Genomic DNA, 23,109 nt, shown 5'->3' with positions numbered 1-23,109 from the left:
GATCCCTTCTCAGCCAGAATGGTATGATAGTCACAACAAGAAGCCTCCTCCATACACATATTCTTGCTGTGAGCATTGTAGCAGTGTCAGCTCATATCAAAGGACTACCAGAAGAATGGATTAAAAGAGTATTTTTAAGTCAAAATTCTGGACTTGGAGCCTATTCAAGCCAGTGAGCACAGGGTAAATGGGACTGGAGCAAGTTAGAATATGGGCAGCAGAGTTCTGAATCAGCGCACATGGTGGGTGGAATATGCGATAACTATTTCAGTGCTGAGTCCGAAGGTAGGAAAAGCATGAATGAAAGGTTCAGCAGCAGAAAAGCAGAGGCTGGATTTTTATCAAATTATTGGTTCAAGGTCCATGCTAGATACTGAATATGTAGTCACGGCTTACACTCGCGAGTGAAAACTGCGCTTTAAAGATAAGGTATTAAAACATCTCTGACCTCTCAAGTGGATATAACAGATTCCATGACAAAAAAATGATCACACGGCTCATAAGCTGACTGTGCTAAGGTTCCTGCATTACAACTTTGACCGTCATTTATAAGTAATTCATTAGCTCTGAGTGCGACAGTGATGTTGAAGTTATGAAAGGCTCTGGAAATTCAGCAGTTATTGCCCAATTCTTGAGAAAGGTATTGTGCTGGCCAATTATTTTTGAACTGGGACAGTATGAGTGTTGATCAAAGTAAATGGGTAGTTCCAAACATTTAAGTCCAGTGTTGATCATGGAATGGTGATATTTAGATTCAAGGCGAGATGGTGAGTGATTCTGAGGGGAGCTTGAAGTTGATGGTATCCCAATGCATCTGCTGCCCTTGATGCAGTGAGTCCTGGATTTGTGAAGTGCTGCTGATGAAGCCTAGGTGACTTGACAGACATGATCTACACTGACATCACAATAAGCTGGTAGTAGATGGAGTCTGTATTGAAGCCTCTTTAAAAAAAAACTTCAGAAATTATCCAATTTTCTGTCTCCCTACAATATTTAAGAGGAATCAAATAGAGGTTTTCTCATAACACAGAGAAAGACTTTGCACTGACACCAACTCAATGATAACCAGCATCCTGCCTCATCTAATCCTTCCAGTGACAGGAAGTGCAAGTTTATAATGTAAAACACACAATGAAACCAAAGGGAAAACATTTTTAAGCAGGTCTTTTCTCTGTTTAAAATAAAGTTTAGATTAGATTACTTACAGCATGGAAACAGGCCCTTCGGCCCAACAAGTCCACACCGACCTGCTGAAGCGCAAACCACCCAGACCCATTCCCCTACATTTACCCCTTCACCTAACACTATGGGCAATTTAGCATGGCCAATCCATCTAACCTGCACATTTTTGGATTGTGGGAGGAAACTGGAGCAAACCCATGCAGACACAGGGAGAATGTGCAAACTCCACTCACAGAGTCGCGAATTGAACCTGGGTCTCTAGCGCTGAGAGGCAACAGTGCTAACCACTGTGCCACCGTGTTCATATCTGTCGAACAATAATGTTGAGAGTGAGATGAACAGCATTGTGCCCTCTTGTGGCCAATATTTTTCCAATAGCCACTGTCAAAACTCACATGAATCTAATTACTTGGGTCAGAGGTGGGGAACATTTTCGTGTTCTATTGTATTTTTGTATTCTGTTGCATTTTTCCATATTTCAATCGGATCTTTCTTAGCGTCAAATAAGGACTTTAAAATGTCATCTTCTAAGAGCTCAATCAATTCCATCTGTAGTACTTTAGGAGCCTTGGAGACATCAACTAGGTGAGGTTGAAATGCTAATTTGAGTGTGATGTCATGATTCTCAAAGTCACAGAACCTTTCATTGTATTCTCCAATTAATAAGACTATAACAGCTGCGTATTCTTCAAATGATTCGCAAAAGTCCTCTTGTTCATCAATGACCTTTGCTAACTGGGGAAAACGTTCATCCGAAATTTCCTTTTGAAGAAGAAGAGTTTTGAAAAAAGATAGCTTTTTCCGAACTGCTTGGATTTTTTGCCACATATCGTATATAGACCTAGTTTTACCTTGCAAAGAAATATTAAAGTCATTTTGCTTTGACATGATATCACACAGAAATACAGCGTTTCTATAGACATCTTCTTTCACTAATTTGCATTGCTGATTCTTCTTCATAAAATTTAATTATCTGTTCTCGCAAAGATAAAATTTGTGCTAACACCTGTCCCTGCAGGTGTCGAAATAGCCCTTATGACTTAACAATTTTTTAATTGTGGCGGTCAGTCTGTGAGGATTATTTCATTGAATTTTCTTTTACTCTCTGGTATTTTAAATACATCAATTTTAAGATTAAAAGAAAAACAATAAAGAAAAAAACATATTAATAAAAAATAAAAGTTTGTTCTGCAAAATTTGGATTAATTCAAAAGGCCACACACAATGGTCTAGAAGGCCACAGATTCCCAACCCCTGGGTCAGATAGTGACGCTAAATGCTAACTATGGCACTATAACCCAGTGAAATAGCAGCAGAAGTAAGAGTAGAGAAAAATACTTGGCTGACAATTTAAAAGTAATCAATAACTGAATAATTAATGAAAGAATGAATGAATTACAGATGGAAAAATTAAGAATATTCCTTCCACATTGAATATCGTGGCATTCTTGAAATACGTGTCCTACAGAAATGGATTTCCATGTCAGGTGTGAGATGTGGAAACTATGACTAAGCAGAGGTTATCTACCAGAATGTATACTCCTCAGTCACATGGATGTGTTGTTTCAGCCTTGACTGAGGAGGCAAAGTAGTGAGAAGAGACTGTGGTCTTCTCATGGGAGACAGCAAAGGAACTGTAACTGGTAACTTTGTCTTCTAAACCTTATTCAGAAAGTCCACTGACACTATTGTGTTAGCCAAACAGATGGAGATGGCTGTGACTTATTGTAGAACTCACAGTGAATAGTGTACTTTTCAGCAAGCAAGGTCTATTTACTCAGCATCAGTCTATTTAAATTATACACTACATTAAGCTGTCTACAGAATCTATTTATAAAGGGTATCTATGAAGGATGGCAAACAGAACAGACTGAAACTGTAATTGTTAGTTACATATGAAATTGGGTCAGACTCTCCAAGGATTGATTCTGCTCCATTTTTATGCCACAAAAGAACTCTACATTATTGACAGTCTAATCTGATCAGGGCTTTCTCAGAAATGCAGAGCTGTATTTTCATTCTGACAAGTCTTTTGTAGTCGAGATTGTTAGAAGAGACAAACCACACCTCAGCTGCTGGATTCTGAATGTGAAGGTCCAGAATCACAAACAGCCACTTTGACAGCTGTTCTGAAAAGCTATGTGTATGAGAGTGAAGTTAGGGTGCTGCAAGTGTAGGGAACCAGTGGTAGCGGGGTAGGATGACAAGCAAATAGCTTTCTGGGTGATTGGGGCCGAAGATGCCAAATTTGTAGTGTGCAAAGTGGGTAGATGGTAGGATTTTGGGGAGGAGCCAGGTGGGAAGGGTGCCAGGGCACAAGGTGGTAACACAGCCAGGTAAGTGATAGAGTAATGAGGGTGAATCAAATGAATGGGAGCTATTAGGTCCAGCAAGGGAGACAGAGTTATTTAATATCAGGACCTGGAGGAATTGGAGTTGGGGTGGGTGCTATCAGGTTTGGCAGCTGGGAAGTGAGGGTTACGTTTGGAACAGGTAAGGAGCTCCTCAGCTCCAGAATGGGAGAAGGGGTTTCGGGTTTGATGCCCCTAAAGGAGGTGCTTTGGGTTTGAGTGGGGAAAGAGATCTTGTTCAGCAAAGGGGGAAGAGGGGTTTGGGTTCCGGGGCAATGGAGGGGCTGTTGTGCGTTAGGGAGATGTAGTTGTGGGGTGAGGTTACTTAGGGATCACTTTCATAGCAAATCACGAGTCAGACCAGCTATTTATTAGCTTAACTTTTCCTGACTAACTATTTACTTAATTGCAGTATTAGGTTATTTGTCCCATAGCATGTGTTTAGTGTCATGTAAGTATGTACAAATTATGGAAGTAAAATCAATCCCAATAACAACTGGCACCTCCAGGTTTGATTGGCTGGAGAATTATGCAATTATGTCTGGCTGGGAACACTGTCATCATGACATGTTTAAAATCACACAACAGATTATAGTCCAACAGGTTTAATTAGAAGCACAAAGCACACTAGCTTTCTCATGTGCTTCCAATTAAACCTGTTGGGACTGTAACCTGGTGTTGTGTGATTTTTAACTTTGTACACCCCAGTCCAACACCAGCATCTCCAAATCATCATGACATGTGGTAGATATGAGGTCAATTTCTTAGGAAGTTCAAAATCACACAACACCAGGCTATCGTCCAACAAGTTTATTTGGAAGCACTAGCTTTCAGGGCACTGCTTCTTTATCAGGTAGCTGTGGGACAGGATATTAAGACACAGAATTTATGTCAAAAGGTTATAGTGTCGTGCAACTGAAATGACATATTGAATAAACCTAAGTTACTGTTAAGTCTTTCACCTTTTACAATGGTTGCATGTTTCAGTTCATTAATATTAAATCTCAGAACTTCTTTTAAATCACATTCTCGACATAACTTAAGGTTTTATAAAAATATGTGACATCTCAGCCCAGACAATGCATTAAAGCTGTCTGTCTCCAAATCTTGAGTCAGACTGGTCCCATTTCCAAAATAAGAATTTATAAAATATTACATGCATTAACTGCCTGCAGATTGTGCACTTTTTGAGTAAATAGAATATATCTGCAAATATAATTCTGCGAATACAAATTACCCTGCAAATATGAATGACAGAGAAAGAGAGCACATAAGTGTGAGTGTGCATGAGAGAGCATGTGTTTGCGTGTGTGCATGCTTGGTAAAGAGCATGTGTGAGTGTGATGGAGTATAAGCCTGTGAGAGGCTGTGTGCATGGGTGTAAGTATGGGGGATGTTTGTGTGCATGTATGAGACAACACATGTATGACAGAGGGTCTGCATGAGTGTGTGTGAGAGAGAGAGAGTGTATGGTGCAGTGGGGTCACCTGTAGTATGACATGAACCCAAAGTCCCAGTGTAGGCCATCCTCATGGGTACCTCTGCTTGGCCACTCTGTGCTGTTGCCTGTCCCGAAGTCCACCTTGGAGGATGGTCACCTGAAGATCCAAGGTTGAATGACTCTGACTGCTGGAGTATTCTCCAACTGGGAGGAACACCCCTGTCTGGTGATTGTTGCGCAGTGTCCATTCATCCGTTGTTGTAGCATCTGCTTGGTCTCGCCAATGTACCATGCCTTGTGGCATTGTTGCCTGCAGGCTATGAAATAGACAACGTTGGCTGAGTCACGAGTACCTGCTGCGTACATGGTACGTGGTGTCCTCACATGTAATGATGGTATCCATGTCGACGCTCTGATATGTCTTTGTGGTTGCCATGACAGGGTTGTATGGTGTTGTGGTCAATGTTGTCCTGAAGGCTGGGCAGTTTGCTGCGAACAATGGTCTGCTTAAGGTTTGGCGGTTGTTTAAAAGTGAAAAGTGGAAGCGTAGGGAAGGTTTTGGCAAGGTGCTCACCCTCATCGAAAATATGTTGCAGGCTGTGAAGAACATTCTCTGCTCCTGGGAAGTACTGCACAGTAAAGGGTACCCTATCGGTTGCATCCTGTGTCTGTCTCCTGAGGTCTTTATAGTTTCTTGCCGAGGCACATCGGAACTCATGTGGTGATCGATGAGTTGAGCATTGTACCTTGTTCTTATGAGGGCATCCTTGAGCACCTTCTGTCTGTTGCATTCCTCCACAGCTGTTATGTGTAGGGCTTGTCTATAGGGTATGGCTATTTTAATATTTTTAGGGTGGAAGCTAGAGAAGTGTAGCATCATGAGGTTATCCATGGGTTTGTGGTAGACTGAGGTACTGAGGTGCCCGTTCTTGATGGAGATGCGTGTGTCCACGAATGAGACAGATACTCAACAGTAGTCCATGGTAAGTCTGATGGTGGAATGGAACTTGTTGATATCACTGTTTCAGTGACTCTTCACCATGGGTCCAGAGGAAGAAAAGTTTGTCAGTATATCTGGTGTGTAATGTTGGAGGTCCTGTGCAGTAAAGAAGTCTTGTATGAACTTGTGCATGAAAATGTTGGCATATTGGGGCGCAACTTTGGTCCCCATGGCTGTTGTGTGTGTCTGGATGAAGAACTGGTTGTCAAAGGTGAAAATGTTGTGGTCGAGAATGAAGCGGGTGAGTTATAGGATGGTGCTTGGAGATTGGCAGTTGTTGGTATTGAGGCTGTTGTAGTGATGCTGTCATTGTGGGTGATGCTGGTGCCGAGTGCAGAAACACCCATTATGATGAGGAATGTAGTGGGTGGCACGGTGGCACAGTGGTTAGCACTGCTGCCTCACAGCGCCAGAGACCCGGGTTCAATTCCCGCCTCGGGCGACTGACTGTGTGGAGTTTGCACATTCTCCCCGTGTCTGCGTGGGTTTCCTCCGGGTGCTCCGGTTTCCTCCCACAGTCCAAAGATGTGCAGGTCAGGTGAATTGGCCATGCTAAATTGCCCGTAGGGGTAGATGTAGATGTAGGGGTATGGGTGGGTTGCGCTTTGGCGGGGTGGTGTGGACTTGTTGGGCCGAAGGGCCTGTTTCCACACTGTAAGTAATCTAATCTAATCTAAAATCTAATGTTCCCGGTTTGACTAGTCCTTGGGTGCTGAGTTTTTGAAAGAAATCTGTAGTTTTGTGACAGAGGCTGGGGTCCCCTGTACAATGGGTTTCAAAATGTCCTCGACATAGCCAGAGAGGTTCTCACACAGGGTCCCATTGCCTGATATGATGGGATGTCCTGGTGTGTTGGCTTTGTGTATCTTTGGAAGGTTTGTTCAATGTATCATTTGAGTTGCTATGAATTCTGTGTCTTATGATCTGTCCCACAGCTACATGAAGAGCAGCGCTCCAAAAGCTAGTGCTGCCAACTAAATCTGTTGAAAAATGTGGTGCTGGAAAGACACAGCAGGCCAGGCAGCATCCGAGGAGCAGTAGAATTGACGTTTCGGGCATAAGCCCTTCTTCAGGAATCATATGCCCAGCTTATGCCTGAAATGTCGATTCTCCTGCTCTTCGGATGTTGCCTGGCCTGCTGTGTTTTTCCAGCACCACATTTTTCAACTCTGGTCTTCAGCATCTGCAGTCCTCACTTTCTCCTAACTAAAGCTGATGGTCTATAACCTGGTGTTGTGCGATTTTTAACTTTGTCCACCCTAGTCCAACACTGGCTCCTCCACATCAATTTTTTATGAATTCGACTTTGATAGAAGAAAGTGCAATGGGATAATATATATTTAATAGCAGCATCTAAGCGAACAAACTCATTGAAAACATAGTAATGCCTGATAAGTTTCTTTCTGAAAATTGTTATACCACTTTTCCTATATTGAATTGCCATGCTAGAGAGCTGTCGTTTCCACGGGCTGAATCTTCTCCTACTTTGGCTGGGTCAGTTAAGTTTCATTGAAGGGTTTCTCACTGCGACGATTAATGAGATTCCTTGCCATATTATTCTGAACTCATCTTATTAACTAGCTACCCCACCCCTATGACACCCCTCTAGTGTAATGCTAGCCTAATTGTACCACTTGACGCACCAGAAGAACTTTTTCTGGAAATGCTAGAATATCCCAGAACTGACCATTATCCCTGATGCATGAGCCATCAAGTGCACCTGAAGAAGCACTGTCAGTTTGGAGCTGCCCTGCATGGTGACTGACTTTTTTTTCTGCAAATGGCAGAGAAGGGGAAAATGTCATCTTGCTTTGTCAACTTGGAACTGGAGGTTCTGATGGACACAGTAACGCAGAGGAGGACCATCATCCTCTGTCACAATGGCAATGGGAAGCATAGAGGCACTGAGACAACTTCTCCTGATTGTTATGGATTTTCAAATGCTGCACATCCATTAGAAGTCCAATCATAGGTTTCCTTAGCCACAATCCAATAATAAAAACCAACAGCAAAAGCCTTTATATAAAATCTTTATCAAAGAATATATCCAACCGTACAAGCACCTTTACGCATTCGCTTTGTGCCAATTACAAGGTGCCCTTGCCTGCCATTGAGAGCTCTGGGCATGATGACCCAGCTTTAGACTGCAACATCTTGGCATGGACGGAAAATTTTGGGCTGGCTGACAAAGCGATAATGTTGGGAGCGTGTCTGCTCTTACCCTGAGAAAATGCAGCAGGTTAGCTGTCCACAGTGTCATCGGCACTCCCACATGGTGACATCTCTGCAATTATAGAAATCTGGGAGAGATGAGATGCCCTTTTATGTTCTGAGATCTCAAGCATTAAGGGTAGATTCAGCGTCAAGCTTAGAACCTTTCTCAAACCTGTGGAGTTGTAGCGTTTACTCTCTTTGTTATCAGGATCCACTTGTCATCACATAGTGCATGCACAATCTATAGGATGCAGAGGGTAAGCTGCCAATTCCAGAACCTGTGAGCTCCACAACCTACATGGAAAATGACAGGATATGCATGGAAAAACCATCACTTCCAAGTTTCCCTTCAAGTTACAAAGATCCCAATTTGCACTGTAGGAGTACCTTCATCTCGAATTGTAGAATTTGAAGGCCACCAACACCTGTGCAAGAGAAACTATGGGTGAGAAATAAATGCTGCCTTTGCCAATGATGTCCATGCCCTGAAAATGAAAAGTAATAAATAGCATTCCCCTATATCAACATCACCTGTTACATAGCAGCCCAACCACACCTGGGAGTCTTGGGATTAATAAATTCACCTTTCAGTTTCTAACAAGCTTAGAGGGTAATGGTCAGGGCAGAAATCCAACAAATAGAATTCCTGATTCATGGTGATGCTGTTTTTGTCCAGATGAAACTGGCTTTGCAAAGTCAGTGTGTAACAGTCAGTAGGGTCTGCAAACAATGAACAGCACAAATCTGCTACCACCATCCCATATGTCACGTTATCAGATGGACCTGCAACACACAAATACATCATTTTTGTGATTAATCTCAGAGTCATCTAGACACTGCTAATTTTTATATGGATTTCTATTGTGGAACAGAACAAGAACTTAAATGCAACAGCTCTGCTGACCCAATTCTGGAACAACAAATAATCTTACTTATAACACCACTGATAAATACTGGTCACATTTTATTTATTTAGCGAATGCAAATCCATGATGCCAAGCAACTGTCTCCTCATTTGCTATGTTTAAAATGATTAGTCTGTTACTAAATCTGGAGAAGAGATGCAGCATTGCTTCACACGTTCGTAAGAAGTTCATTATCCAGAGGTCTCAGTGATGGACCTTGCTTATCCTGTCTTGACTTGAACCTGTTTAGGTTTTAGACCACTGGGTGATGGATGCAATTGATGTCTTTGAGCTTTAAAAATCGGATCGATGATATTAGAAAATTTAGAGGAATGAATTTTGTTTGAATTAGAATGTCACTGGACACTGTTGATTTCCTATTTCCAAGTAACACTGGTCTCATACTTAGACACAAAATCAGCTTTCAATTTTATATCTGTGTTATCAATGATATCGCCTACTTCCAACACCACAACATTAATAGAATCTGCTCTATTGCAGTTCATTTGTTGAGGAAACCCTCATCCTCTATTACCTTTAGATTTGATGAGGTGAGACATTTCATGTTGGACCCTACATTCCACTCTGCAAACTTAATGTCATTCAAAAGTCTGCAGACTGTATGCTTCCTCTCACAATACCCCATTCATCAATCATCCCTGTATTCAAATAGCTCTGCTGGATCCAACTTGTACAACTCGGATTTAAAATTCTTACCCTTTTCAAACCCCTCATGCTCTCCTCTATCCCTGTCTCTACAACCTCCTAGTCCCCAAACTCTCTGAGCTATCCACTTACAGATAAGATTTACTAGGATGTTGCCGGGAATGGAGAGTTTGAGTTATATACAAAGGCTGGATATGCTGGGAATTTTTTCACTGGAAAGTAGGATGAAAAGCAAAGAAAAAATATTTTCCCCAGAGTGGGGGAGTTCAAAACTAGGGGGCATATTTTTATATGAGGGGCAACCTTTTTCACAAAACAAATGTTCGTGTACAGAATGAACTGCCAGAGGAAGTGGTGGATGTAGGTACAATTACCACATTTAAAAGATATTTAGATAGGTACAGTACATGAATATGGCAAGTTTGGAGGGATATGGGCCAAACGCAGGCAAATGTGACTAGTTTAGTTTGGGAACATGGTTGGCGTAGATGAGTTGGACTAAAGGGTCTGTTTCCATCCTGAATGACTCCATGACTGCTAATTATTAAGCATCCCCAATTTTAACCATCCCAGTATTAATGGCCTTGCCTTCAGTTGTCTGGACCTCAAGTTCTACAATTCTCTCTCAAAAACTCTCTGCTTCAGTTTCCTCTTTTAAGCACCTAGAACACTACCCTGAGGAACTCCTGCAGAGATGTCCTGGAGCTGAGATGACTGTCCTCCATCAATCATAGCCATTGTCCTGTGCACCTTATATGATTCCAACCAATGGGGAGTTTGCCCCTTGATTCCCATTGATTCCAGTTTTGCTAGGGCTCTTTGATGCCACAATCAGTAAAAAGTGGCCTTGATATCAAGGGCTGTCACTGTCACCTCATCTTTGGAATTAGCTCTTTTGTCCATATTTGAGCCAAGGCTGTAATGACGTCAGGAGTTGAGTGACCCGAACTGTCTAAACAGTGACGGAGCAGGTTTTTGCTGAGCAGGTGCTCCTTGACAGTATTGTTGATGACACCTTCCATCACTTAACTGATATGTTGGAATTGTCCTTTTTTTTGTGTACAAAAATACCTGGGTAATGTTCTATGTTCTCAAGTGGATACCAGTGTTGTAACTGTACTGGAACAGTTTGGCTAGGGGAGCAGCAAGTTCTAGAGCACAAGTCTTCAGTACTATTGCCAGAATATTGTAAGGGCCCATAGTCTTTGCAGTATCCAGTGCCTCCAATTGTGAAGTGAAGTGAATTGGCTGAAGACTGGCATCCATAAGACTGGGGACCAGTGGAGGAGGCCAAGATGGGTCATCCAGTTAGCACTTCTGACTGCTGTGAATGCTTCAGCCTTACCCTTTGCACCGATGTGCTATGCTCTTCCATCATTGAGTTGAGCCTCCTCCTCCAGGGAGTTGATAAAATTGTTCTCTACAATTCATGACTGAATGTGGCAAGATTGCTGACCTGTTGGTTTTGGGATTGCTTAGCTCTGTCTATTACTTTTTGTTTATGCTGTTTGGCACAGAAGTAGTCCTATATAATAGTTTCACCAGATTGACATCTTATTTTCATGTAGGCCTGGTGCTGCTCCTGGTATGCACTCCTGAACTCTCCATTGAACCAGGGTTAATCCCTGGCTTGATTTAGTGGTTGAGTGGGGAATATGCCGGGACATGAGGTTGCAGATTATACTGGAGCACAATTGTGGATGCCCAGACTTGAATTGCTAGATCTATTTGAAGTCTTTCCCATTTAGTACGGTGAAGTGCCACACTACAGGCTGGAGGCTATTCCCAATGTGAAAATGGGACTTTGTTATTGGTTGCTTTCTCTTTAAGCAGGAATTCCAAACCAGGTAGGCCAGGTAAAACTGTGAACAGGAACACTTTATTTTTAGATTCTCACACCTTCACAGCAGGGTCTAGACTGAGCTCCACTTGAGAGTCTCTTAAAGGGGCATCACCCCAACTGCATACATAATTCTCTCCAAGGACTGTGTGTTGGTCACTCTAACTAATGCTATCATGGACAGATGCAGATTGGTAAGGATTAGATCAAGTATGTTTTCCCTCTGGTTGGCTCCCTCACTGCATGCTGCAAACCCATTCTAGCACTATGTCCTTGAGAACCTGAGTTAGATCAGTAGTGCTGCGCTGTCGAACCACTTTTGATTATGGACATTGGAATCCTCCACCCAGAGTACATTTTGCATCCGTGCTTCTCCAAGTGTTGTTTAACAGGGAGAAGTATTGTTTCATAAGCCAAGGGAGGTTTGTAACATGGAATCAGCAGGAGGTTTCCTTGCACAGGTTTAACCTGAAGGCATGAGACTCCATGAGGTCCAGAGTCAATGTTGAGGACTCCCACAAGGCAACTCCCTCCCGATTACGTACCACTGATGATGGTGTATGGGACATTGTCTGCAAGCTATGATTCCATGAGTTTGAATATGTCAGGCTGTTACTTGACCAGCCTAGAAGACAGCGCTCCCAATTCTGGCACTAGCCCCAGATGTTAGTAAGGACTTTGCAGAGTGGTCAGGGTTGTTTTTTCCAGTGGCTGCGTCGATGCCAGGTTATCTATCCGGTTTCACCTCTTTGTAGGAGACTTTGTTACGATTGGTACAACTGAGCTGCTTTCTAGGCCATTTCAGAGGGTAGTTGAGAATCAACCACATTGTCTGGATTCACACGTAGACCACACTAGGTGACAATGGCAAACTTCCTTTTCTGAAGTGCACTAGAGAGCCTGATAGGTTTTTCTGACAATCGACAGTAGTTTCATGGGTATTAATAGATTCTTAACTCCAAATTTTTTTTATTGAATTCAAATTCCGCCATCCGTTGTGGCATTATTACAACTTGGGTCCCAGAACATAGTCATAGAGATGTACAGTATGGAAACAGACCCTTCGGTCCAACTCATCCATGCCGACTGGATATCCTAACCTAATGTAGTCCCACTGGCCAGCACCCGGCCCATACCCTCTTAAACCCTTCTGATTCATACACTATTCCGGATGCTTTTTATTTGTATTTGTACCAGCCTCCAACAGCCCTCTAGTTCTAGACTCCCCCACCCCAGGGAAAAGATCTTGTCTATTTATCCTATCCATGCCCCTCATGATTTTATAAACCTCTATAAGGCCACCCCTCAGTCTCCAACCCTCCAGAGAAAACAGCCCCAGGCTATACAGCCTCTCCCTACAGCTCCAACACTCCAACCCTGTAAATCTTTTCTGAACCCTTTCAAATTTCACAACATCCTTCCTATAGGAGGGAGACCAAAATTGCACACCATATTCCAAAACATGACCTCCCTGGCTTAATTGTCAAGCAATAATACTACTAGTTCGTCACCTCCCCTTAAACCTATCATGGTTCCCTGCTAAGTAATGTCTCAATTTTAAAATTCGCTATCTTTTTCCTGCCAGATTCCTTCATAGCTTCACTTCTCCCTAACTGTACAACATATGCTAGCTATTCAACATTCCTAGACATCTGACCCTCTCCAATTCTGGCATCTTGAACATTTCTGATTTTAAATGCTTCTGATTGGGCATGCCTTCAGCTACCAAGGTTTTAAGGTCACAGATTCCCTCCCGAAATAAAGTTGTCTATCTTCTTCATTTCCCTCCTGCTATCTGGCCATCCTTATAATACACTTTACCTAAGATACAAGCTGGATTGCCAAAGGGTTTGCTCAGCGAAGCAGGAGGAATATTGAGAAATATCTTCTCCATGAGTTTGGATGAGATAAGAACATCAATCTGGGAATCTTGGTCTGTTAGCACAAGTACTGTGGGCCTGGAAGAACATAAAGAAAACATAATGTCAAGTTGACAGTTCAAGCAATCTCATACATTCCTTCTTACTGACTGGCAATGTGCATGGATTTTCTGATATCTCTTCTGGCACTGTACTGATAGTTATGAATTTGTGGTTTTACAAGATGACTGTGTAACTGGAGGGAAAGTAGTGTAATGAAGAGGCATGTGATCTGCTATGTGTTTTTCCCAACAAGATGATTATACGGTTTTGTTGGCACTGGAATTGGGTACCCTGGTCAATGCTACCAAAATACATATATTAGATTTTAATATCTGAAAACAAAAGCAGAAGCAGTTTCTTTGCACAGAGATACAGAGAGAAACAGAGAAAGAGAATAACAGGTGGTGAAATCTGTTTTAGAGATGTTGCACAGAGATACAGAGAGAAAGGGAACAGCCCCAGGCCCAAGCCCTGATGGGTATTCACCATTTCTCCCAGACCTCCCCCTCAATCAGGATGAACAATCAGTCTTCAGTAAAGGTCTCACCTTCATCCCACTACATGCCTGGGTCAACAAATTCTGCATATGTTGCAACATTCAACTTTTCTCCTGCTTCTGCCTCCGTGGTTACTTTTTCAATCGCGACTTTCCCCCACCCTCTGAAGACCCTTTCGCCCACCTCCAACATACTCCATCTTTTTTGGACACCCTATGCTGGCACTTACCTTTCCTTGACCACTGTATCTCCAACTGCCGTTATGACATTGACCGCTTCAACTTGTCTACCCCTCTCATCCAATCTCTCACTCTCACAACATGCAGCCCTCCACTCTCCTCACTCCAACCTCAACCTCACCATCAAACGAACTCCCCATTTGTGTCCGGGACATCACCCATGCCCTCCACCTCCTCCATGACTTTTGCTGGAAAAGCACAACAGGTCAGGCAGCATCTGAGCAGCAGGAAAATCGACGTTTCGGGCAGGAGCCCTTCATATATACACACCAGGCTACTGGTCATTTACAGACATTAATGAGGATAATCTTTTCTGTAGTTCATATTCTTATTGCCTAGTGAGTAAAGATTAGTTGATATTACTTTTTGTTTGAATATCTTAAAACTGAAATCTTCTTGTGTGATTCCTTTAAATCAGTCATTGGGAATTCATTTTTTTTTAAAAGTTATCACCCTACTGGATCATAACAAAACAGGGCCTCTTGAGGATGTGAATCAAGAGGCTGGGAATGACTACAGTGGAATATGCCAAAGTTTCAATGGTCTAGATTCCCAAACAGTTCCTTCAGACTAGCAGGCAGGCTTTCACTAGGCATCCTGGTCAGCAATTGTAAGTCAATCTGGCCATGCCTAGATTATAAATGCCCATCTCTTCAAATACCACTGATCTATTGAAGGACAGTGGACGTTTTGGTTCTCATAAGGCCCTGTAGAATTCTGATGTAATAGGCTGGATTTCCAGAAAATTCACCACAAATCTGCTGGATTTATGGCAGGACAATTTCAAAAAACTCAGTTTTGGTCCAGTTATCTCACCACATTTGCAAACAGAATGATGAAATATGAAGAGCTTTGGTTGCCATGTTAAATAGAATAATAAAAAAATTACAATAAATACGCAGGCCATTTAGCCTCAGAGATCTTTGCCAGTGTTTATGCAAGTCCACACAAGACTCCTTGTGTGTTGTTTTTCTTCAAGAGATGTTTTTCTTCAAATATTTATCTTGCTTTTCCTTCAGCTATCTCTCTTATTCATCCTACTCTACACGGTAGGAAATTTCACATTCCCACAACTGTAATGAAAGGAGTGCTCTGGTAAACAAGCCCAAGTGCTCTGATAACCATATTGTATCAAAAGCGTAAATATTTATTCAGTCATCGAAATGTTTCTTGTTTCTCTTTTTTGTATTATATTCAGAATAAAAGAAATGTCCACAAGGCCACTATAGTTAACTCAAAAGAAACTCGTTTATGGAAGCAAGCTTATAGTAAATGACAAAACTGGTTAGAACGGAGCTTCTATGCAGAATGAAGCTAAAACCCCTTAAACCCTTTAGTGTAGCTTTGGCAATGATGTGGAGGTGCCAGTGTTGAACTGGCGTGGACAAAGTCAGAAGTCACATGACACAAGGTTATCGTCCAACAGGCTTATTTGAAATCACAAGCATTCAGAGCGCTGCTCCTTCATCAGGTGAACTGTGCCTTCACTTGACAAATGAACAATGGTCTGAAAGCTTGTGATTTCGAATAAACCTATTGGACTATAACTTGGTGTCGTGTGGCTTCTGACTTTGTAGCTTTGGCTGTACAGATTCAATAGATCTTTTGTACTGTCTGATTCTATGAATCCCAAACACAACATTCACACAAACGGAAAGATGATTCAGCTCTGCTGAAATGATATAGGTTTTATGAAAAATGAAAAGGAAAAACACGGTGGACCATGAGTCCACTCTTAAAATTTCTCACAGAACATCCATTTCTTGCCAATGGCATTGGAAAGCTAATAGCAGAAGAACTGATGAGATTTTCAAGTCAGATTTGAGTCCACATAAAAGTCAGTTAGAAATCCTCTTTGACTATAATCAGATTCCTTATCACTGGAAAACCAGTAACCTCAATTCCCACAGGTAATCTTCAGAACAAAGCCTCCCCTAAACCAGTTTGCCCAGCAAAATAACCACTTCTTATCTCCGTTAAAAGCTTCCTTACCTTCTCTCTATAATGTCAGCTAATGTTTCGTAAACTGTAACACACTACGTTTTTTTAGAATATTTCAAGAAATCCCAGAAATTGTCCGATTTCTTACAGATTTCTTCATATTGGAATTTTTAAGGACTACGTATTCCCAATACTGAGGAAAGAAATCCCTCCTGGGTGTATTATTAGTTTATCCTCATGGTCTCTAGCTTTAGATTGCCTAATACATATTGTTCACAATTATCTGTACTGCTTAGCAAAGTTAGGTCACTCGGAATAGAGGGAGAAATAGCTGTTTGGATACAGAACTGGCTCGTAGGTGGGAGACAGGGGGTGGTGGAAGGTTGCTTTTCAGACTGGAGATCTGTGACCAGTGGTATGCCACAAGGATCAGTGCTGGGTCCACTGCTTTTTATAATTTTACAAATGATTTGGATGTAAACATAGGAGATATGGTTAGTAAATTTGCAGATGACAACAAAATTGGAGGTGTAGTGGACCTCAGAGTACAACGGGATCTTGAACAGATGGACCAATGGGCTGAGGAGTGGCAGATGGAGTTTAATTTAGATAATTGTGAGGTGCTGCATTTTGGAAAGGCAAATCAGAGCAGGACTTATACACTTAATAGTAAGGTCCTGGGGAGTGTTGCTGAACAAAGAGACCTTGAAGTGCAGGTTCATAGTTTCTTCAAAGTGGAGTTGCAGGTAGATAGCATAGTGAAGAAGGCATTTGGTATGCTTGCCTTTATTGGTCAGAGCACTGATTATAGGAGTTGGGAGGTCATGTTGTGGTTGTACAGGAAAATTGGTTAGGCCACTGTTGGAATACTGTGTGCAATTCTGTTCTCCCTGCTAAAGGAAAAATGTTGTGAAACTTGAAAGGATTCAGAAAAGGATGTTGCCAGGGTTGGAGTATTTGAGCTACAATAGGCTGAATAGGCTGGGGCTATTTTCCCGGACCATCGGAGGCTGAGGGATGGTCTTATAGAGGTCTGTAAAATCATGTGGGACACGGATTAGGTAAATAGACAAGGTCTTTTCCCTGGGATGGGGGGAGTCTAAAACTAGAGGGCATAGGTTTAGGGTGAGAAGGGAAAGACTTTAAAGGGACTGAAGGGGCAACCTTTTCACACATGGAATGATCTACCATAGGAGATAGTGGAGGCTGGTACAATTACAATTTTTAAAAAGCATCTGGATGGGTATATGAATAGGAAGTGTTTAGAGGGATATAGATCAAATGCTGGCAAATGGATTTATTTAAGATATCTGGTCGGCATAGACAAGTTGGACCAAACGGCCTGTTTCCATGCTGAATATCTCTATGACTCTATGCTTCTTCTTGTAGGTTTTGAACTTATTGCATCACCAATGTAGCGACTTGCAACACACTATCTTTTACCATGGGTACTATGTCCTAACGTGATGGAAACCTTTGGAATGAACTTTTGTCAGAATCCTTACCTGTAAAAGACTTTTACAGTGCTCTTTGGTAGGCATGGAATGCACTGCTGGTAGATACCATTTTCATCAAATCCCAATTCAGAGCCACAGCTTCCACAGCCGGAGTATGTAAAATGGATCAGTGAGCCAAAGGCTGACTCCACTGGAGTGAAGGCATCAATTTTGAACAAGGGGATATGGGTGGAATGGATATGCCACTGCATTGCTGCTATGTGGGTCTTTAATTGAACGGTTCCTGTAAAGAGAGAAGTAGTGAAGTTAACTAGCTTGGAATCCTAATCAACCACTAGGAAAATGTTGGAATCGTTAATTAAAAAATACTTAACAATATAATTAGAAAAGCACAGCATGGTTAGAACAAATCAATGTGGTTTTACAAAAGAGAAATCCTGTTTGATAAGTCCTTCCTATCAGAAGAATATTGTGAAACGTGAAAGGGTTCAGAAAAGATTTATAAGGATGTTGCCAGGGTTGGAGGATTTGAGCTATAAGGAGGTTGAATAGACTAGGGCTGTTTTCCTTGGAGCATCGGAGGTTGAGGGGTGACCTTGTAGCGGTTTACAAAATCAGGAGGGGCATGGATAGGATAAATAGACAAAGTCTTTTCCCTGGGGTGAGAGTGTTCAGAACTAGAGGGCATAGGTTTAGGGTGAGAGGGGAAAGATACAAAATAGACCTAAGGGGCAACTTTTTCATGCAGAAGGTGGTACGTATATGGAATGAGCTGCCAGAGGAAGTGGTGGAAGCTGGTACAATTGCAACATTAAAAATACATTTGGATGGATACATGAATAGGAAGGGTTTGGAGGGAATATGGGCCAGGTGTTGGCAGGTGGGACTAGATTGGGTTGGGTTATCTGGTCGGCATGGACAAGTTGGACCGAAGGGTCTGTTTCTGTCTGTACATCTCTATGACTCTAGTAGGGTAGATAAAGGAGAACCAGTTATTGTAATATGCAAGGATTTTCAAAATTATTCAGTTAGGTACCATACAAAAGATTGATATTGAAAGGTTCATGGATTGGGGAGTGATAAGATCATCATGGAGACAGAATTAATTCCAAGATAGGAAACAAAAAGTAAGGAAAAATGGGGAATTTTCATGTGATTTATGTAATGCTGGAAGGATCAATGCTAGGTCTTAACTAGTTACAATCCAAATTTATGACTGGAGAGTAATTCTTATTAACTGTACAAATCTAGGTGGAAATACAAGCTGCAAAGAGGCCACAAAGAAATTGCAAAAGGATAGACAGGTTAAACAAATGAGCAATAAAGTCCATTTGTTGATGGAGCATAATGTGAGAAGGGCCACTTTAGCCATATGAATAAAAAAAATCAATAACTTTTTATAAAGTGTACAACTTGTGTGTGTTAATTGTCAGAGAAACTTTGATGTTATCACTGTAGAAACACAAAGCGTTAACATACAGGTAGAGCAAAGAATTGGAAAGCAAATGGAATGTTGGCTTCTACTACAAAGGGTATGATGCACAAGATGAAAGAAGTCTGCAAAATTGTTAGGGGCTTTTTTGAGATTACATCTGGAATATTGATAGCAGTTTAGGTATTTGTATTTCAGGAAGGATATACTTGCAGTAGAACCAATACAACAAAGGTTTATTAGATTAGTCTCTGGAAAGAATGGGTTGCCCTGTGCTAAGGAGTTGAGTAAATTGGGTCTATATTTTCTGGTGTTCTGAAGAATGAGAGGTAATCTTACTCAAATATTCCAAATTATGATGGGAGTTGACAGAGTAGATGCTAAGATATTGTTTCATCTGGCCAGAGAATCTAGAATAAGGGATCACTGTCTCAGGATAAGGGGAAAATAATTTGGAATAGAGATAAGACATTTTTTCATGTAAATGTTTGTGAATATTTGGAATATTCTATATCACTGATAATATTACAAAATGTGTCAAAATTACATATGAACATAAAAGCTAGTAGCAGACCATTTGGAGCCTTGAACCTGCACGACCATAACATAAGATCATGACTGATCTATTTGTGTTCTAAATTCCACATTTCTATCAACTTCCAATAACCTTTAAGACTCTTGCCTCACAAAAATTTCTCTATCTCTATCTTAAAAATATTGAATGATCCAGCCTCCACTCTTTCCCGAAATACAGTTCCAAAACAAGAAAAAAAATTCTGTCCTAAAAGGATGACCACTCAATCAACCTATCTATATCCATTTGCAACCATCTTATGTCTTCTTCACAACATGCCTTGTATCTATTTTGGTATCATCTGCAAATTTTACCTACCATGTCTTTGCTCTCTCCACCCAAATCCAGAAACTGAACTGGACTAACCAAGTAATTACAATGGCTACAATAAACACATCAGAGGCTGGGAATACTTCAGCAAATAACTCATTACCTGACTCCCCAAAGCCTATCTACCATCTACAAATCATAGGTCAGGAGTGTGATAGAATATTTCCTAATTGCCTGGATTGGTGCAGTTACCAACAACAATGATACTTCTTGTGTGTGAGTGTAGGCTTGGGGACGCTGTTTTAAAGTTAGAATTTGCCTTTTAAGGATAAAAATGAGGAAAACCCTTCTCCCAAAAATTAAGCAATTTGGAATTTCATTTCAGAAGGTGGTAGATGTGGGGTGGGGGGGGGGAGGGGGGTGGTTATTTAAAAATTTTACGGCAAGTTTTGTTGGGCAATGGAATCAAAAGGTTGTCAGGAGTCAACGGTAATGTGACCTTACTGAGTGGAAGAGCAGGCTGAATGGCAACTCCTGTTCCTAATTCATATGTTCAAGGAAGGTGGAAAAAAACTGACAAAGGGAGGGCATCAGATTCATATTATGAACACATGCAGCCAGTACGAAACCAAGGAGCATTTAGCCGAACTCTCTGCTTCCTGTCAATAAGCCAATCCAGTATCCGGAGCACCATATCGCATGCAGATCACGTACTCTTATCTTGTACCGTAACTTTCCACGTAGCAGCTTTTAGAATTCCAAATGTGCGACATCTACTGTCTCCTCTTTAGCCAGCCAGCTTATTGTATTCTCAGGAGGACCTTAATAAATTTGTCAAACATGGTTTCCTTTTTACGAAACCCTGCTGACTCTGCCTGATTGTATTATGATTTCCTAAGAGGTACTAACTATCTCCTTAATAATGGATGCTAACATTTCCCCTATTACAATGTTAGGCTAATTTGTCTGTAGAGTTCTGCTTACCATCAACTTTTTCTTCTTAATTTGTTCATGGGATGGGGGCATTGCTAACTGGGTGAGCATTTACTGCCCATTCTCAATTGCCCTGGAATTGAGTGGCTTGCTAGGCCATTTCAGAGGGTGGCTAGAAGTCAACTTACATTTCAGTGGGTCTGGGGTTATATGCATACCAAACATGGTAAGGATAGCATATTCCCTTTCCTTAAGGACATTAGTAAACCATATGGGTTTTTACAACAATCAAAATAGTTAAATGGTCAACATTGGGAAGGATATTATTAAATAGGAGGGGGTTCAGAAAAGATTTACCAGGATGTTGCCGGGACTGGAGGCTTGGAGTTATGAGCAGAGGCTGGAACCTTTTTTTTACTGGGGTGTTGGAAGTTTAGGGGTGACCTTAAAGAGTCTTATAAAATCATGAGGGGCATATATCAGGTGAATAGCAAATGTCTGCTGCCTAGGAAGAAAGAATTCAAAACTAGGGGACATACTTTTAAGGTGAGAGGACAGAGATTTAAAAAGGACCTGAGAGGCAATATTTTCACACAGAAGGTGGTACATGAATAGGAAAGGTTTTGAGGTATATGGGTGAAATGCAGGCAAGTGGGACTGTTTAGTTTGGGGGAAACTTGGTAAGCGTGGACGAGTTGAACTGCCAGGTCCATTTCTGTGTTGTATGGCTATTAGAGTAGCTCTTAACACCAGTCATGTTTATTGAGTTCAAGTTGAATTATGCTATGTGCAAACTATGCAATGTTTCCGACAATACAACAGTATTTATTCACTGTAAAACACTTTGGGACATTGTGGCATTGTCAAAGGTGCTACAGAAATTCAATTTTCTTTTCTCAGAAACCCAGGATAAGGATTGAGAAGTTTTACTGTTATGCATTTACACACAGAAATGAGCTATGTCAGATAAGATGCATAAAACGAGGTAAGGAGAAAGAAATTGGAGTGATAATTCTCATATTAATATGTCTAACCTCACTCTTAACCAAAACTTGTCATTCAGTGACCCTTGATTATGATGCTGTCGCCCATTAAATGGCTATATACACACCTGAATACCTGGTATGTAGCAGAGTGGAAAGGTCCATTACTTTAACAGATGCTGTGTCACTGGATTGGTACTTGTTCCTGAATGCAATGGCTCTTTCATCATCATCAAACAGGCACTCACAGGATGACCAAGGTGTGGAGTGCAGTTCTAGGTCTCCAGTGATAGAATTTTGAAAGACAAGCAGATCTCGGAAGTCCCAAACATGACCTAAAATACCAGGAGATGCAGCAATAATAGGCCATAGATATTAACAATAAATACAATGGTAAATTTTTGCAAGGTTTGTGAAGGTTTGTAGCTCAGGGTGAGGTTTAGGGTGTAGGTTTGCTCACTGAGCTGTAGGTTTGATATCCAGACGTTTCATTACCTGGCTAGGTAACATCATCAACGGCAACATCATTAGAAGGTCACCACTGATGATGTTACCTAGCCAGGTAATGAAACGTCTGGATATCAAACCTACAGCTCAGCGAGCATACCTACACCCTAAACAATGGTAAATAGAAGCAGAGCTATCAGATTAATTGGTTAGAGATAGTAGAAATGTAGCACTGTCCAACCAGAACTGGAAATGACAGGGGCAATGTCCAGTTTTCATTGAATTAACTGATCTGTGTCAGGGTTAGTTAGTGCAGCTTATTGATTGCAAAACTCAGCCATGAATACTGCTGTTGGTCAAATGCCATTGGTTTTTGCAGTTACACTTTATGAGGACAAGATTCAGCAAGTCTCTACATTCACCACTCGTCTCTTAGTTAAATGGTCTGATAACTTTCAGTATCTTGATTTAGCAAACAAGAAACAGCAGCTTCAGAATTATTGGAAGAAAACTGGGATAGAAAATAGGCTCCCTACTAATCAATGATCATTACATAACAATCTTTATTAACTATTCATCACTCCTTACCTAAACTGTCCTTCATTATTTCAAGTGCATTTACAGATCTATCCTTAATTACACCTAAGAAAGCCTTAATTAATTTCCCTCTGTCACTCCAAACATACACACTCCTCCAATTTTCTTAAACACAATCCATCATTCTTCTTCAGTCACTCCTTACACACACTTTAAATCATTTAAACTTGGTAATTTCTTGCACACTGTCCATCTAAATCTCCTCTCACTGCTTCCAT

The 23,109-nt window shown here is 41.3% G+C and overlaps 1 protein-coding gene across 9 annotated transcripts in view; it reads right to left on the bottom strand.

Moving 5' to 3' along the window:
* Positions 1-7,991: 7,991 nt before the first annotated feature.
* The window catches only part of shld2 (shieldin complex subunit 2), a 98,574-nt gene continuing 83,456 nt past the window's right edge, over positions 7,992-23,109 (bottom strand). For 7 of the 9 annotated variants that reach the window (XM_072583069.1, XM_072583067.1, XM_072583068.1 and 4 more), the window contains 4 exons: positions 21,976-22,182; positions 17,704-17,938; positions 13,421-13,557; positions 7,992-8,971 (listed from right to left, as the gene is read on the bottom strand). In XM_072583069.1, coding sequence (XP_072439170.1) covers positions 8,769-8,971; positions 13,421-13,557; positions 17,704-17,938; positions 21,976-22,182 — 782 coding nt within the window. In that variant the 3' untranslated portion in view covers positions 7,992-8,768. Of the gene's footprint in view, positions 8,972-13,420; positions 13,558-17,703; positions 17,939-21,975; positions 22,183-23,109 lie in introns of those variants that run through there. The other 2 variants (XM_072583074.1, XM_072583075.1) reach the window with 2 other exon arrangements.

The sequence above is a fragment of the Chiloscyllium punctatum genome, chromosome 13 (assembly GCF_047496795.1).
Source record: "Chiloscyllium punctatum isolate Juve2018m chromosome 13, sChiPun1.3, whole genome shotgun sequence".
NCBI classification, from domain to species: Eukaryota; Metazoa; Chordata; class Chondrichthyes; order Orectolobiformes; family Hemiscylliidae; genus Chiloscyllium; species Chiloscyllium punctatum.
The sequence above is the reverse complement of the archived record's forward strand: the minus strand, read 5'-3'. Positions and strand labels throughout refer to the sequence as shown.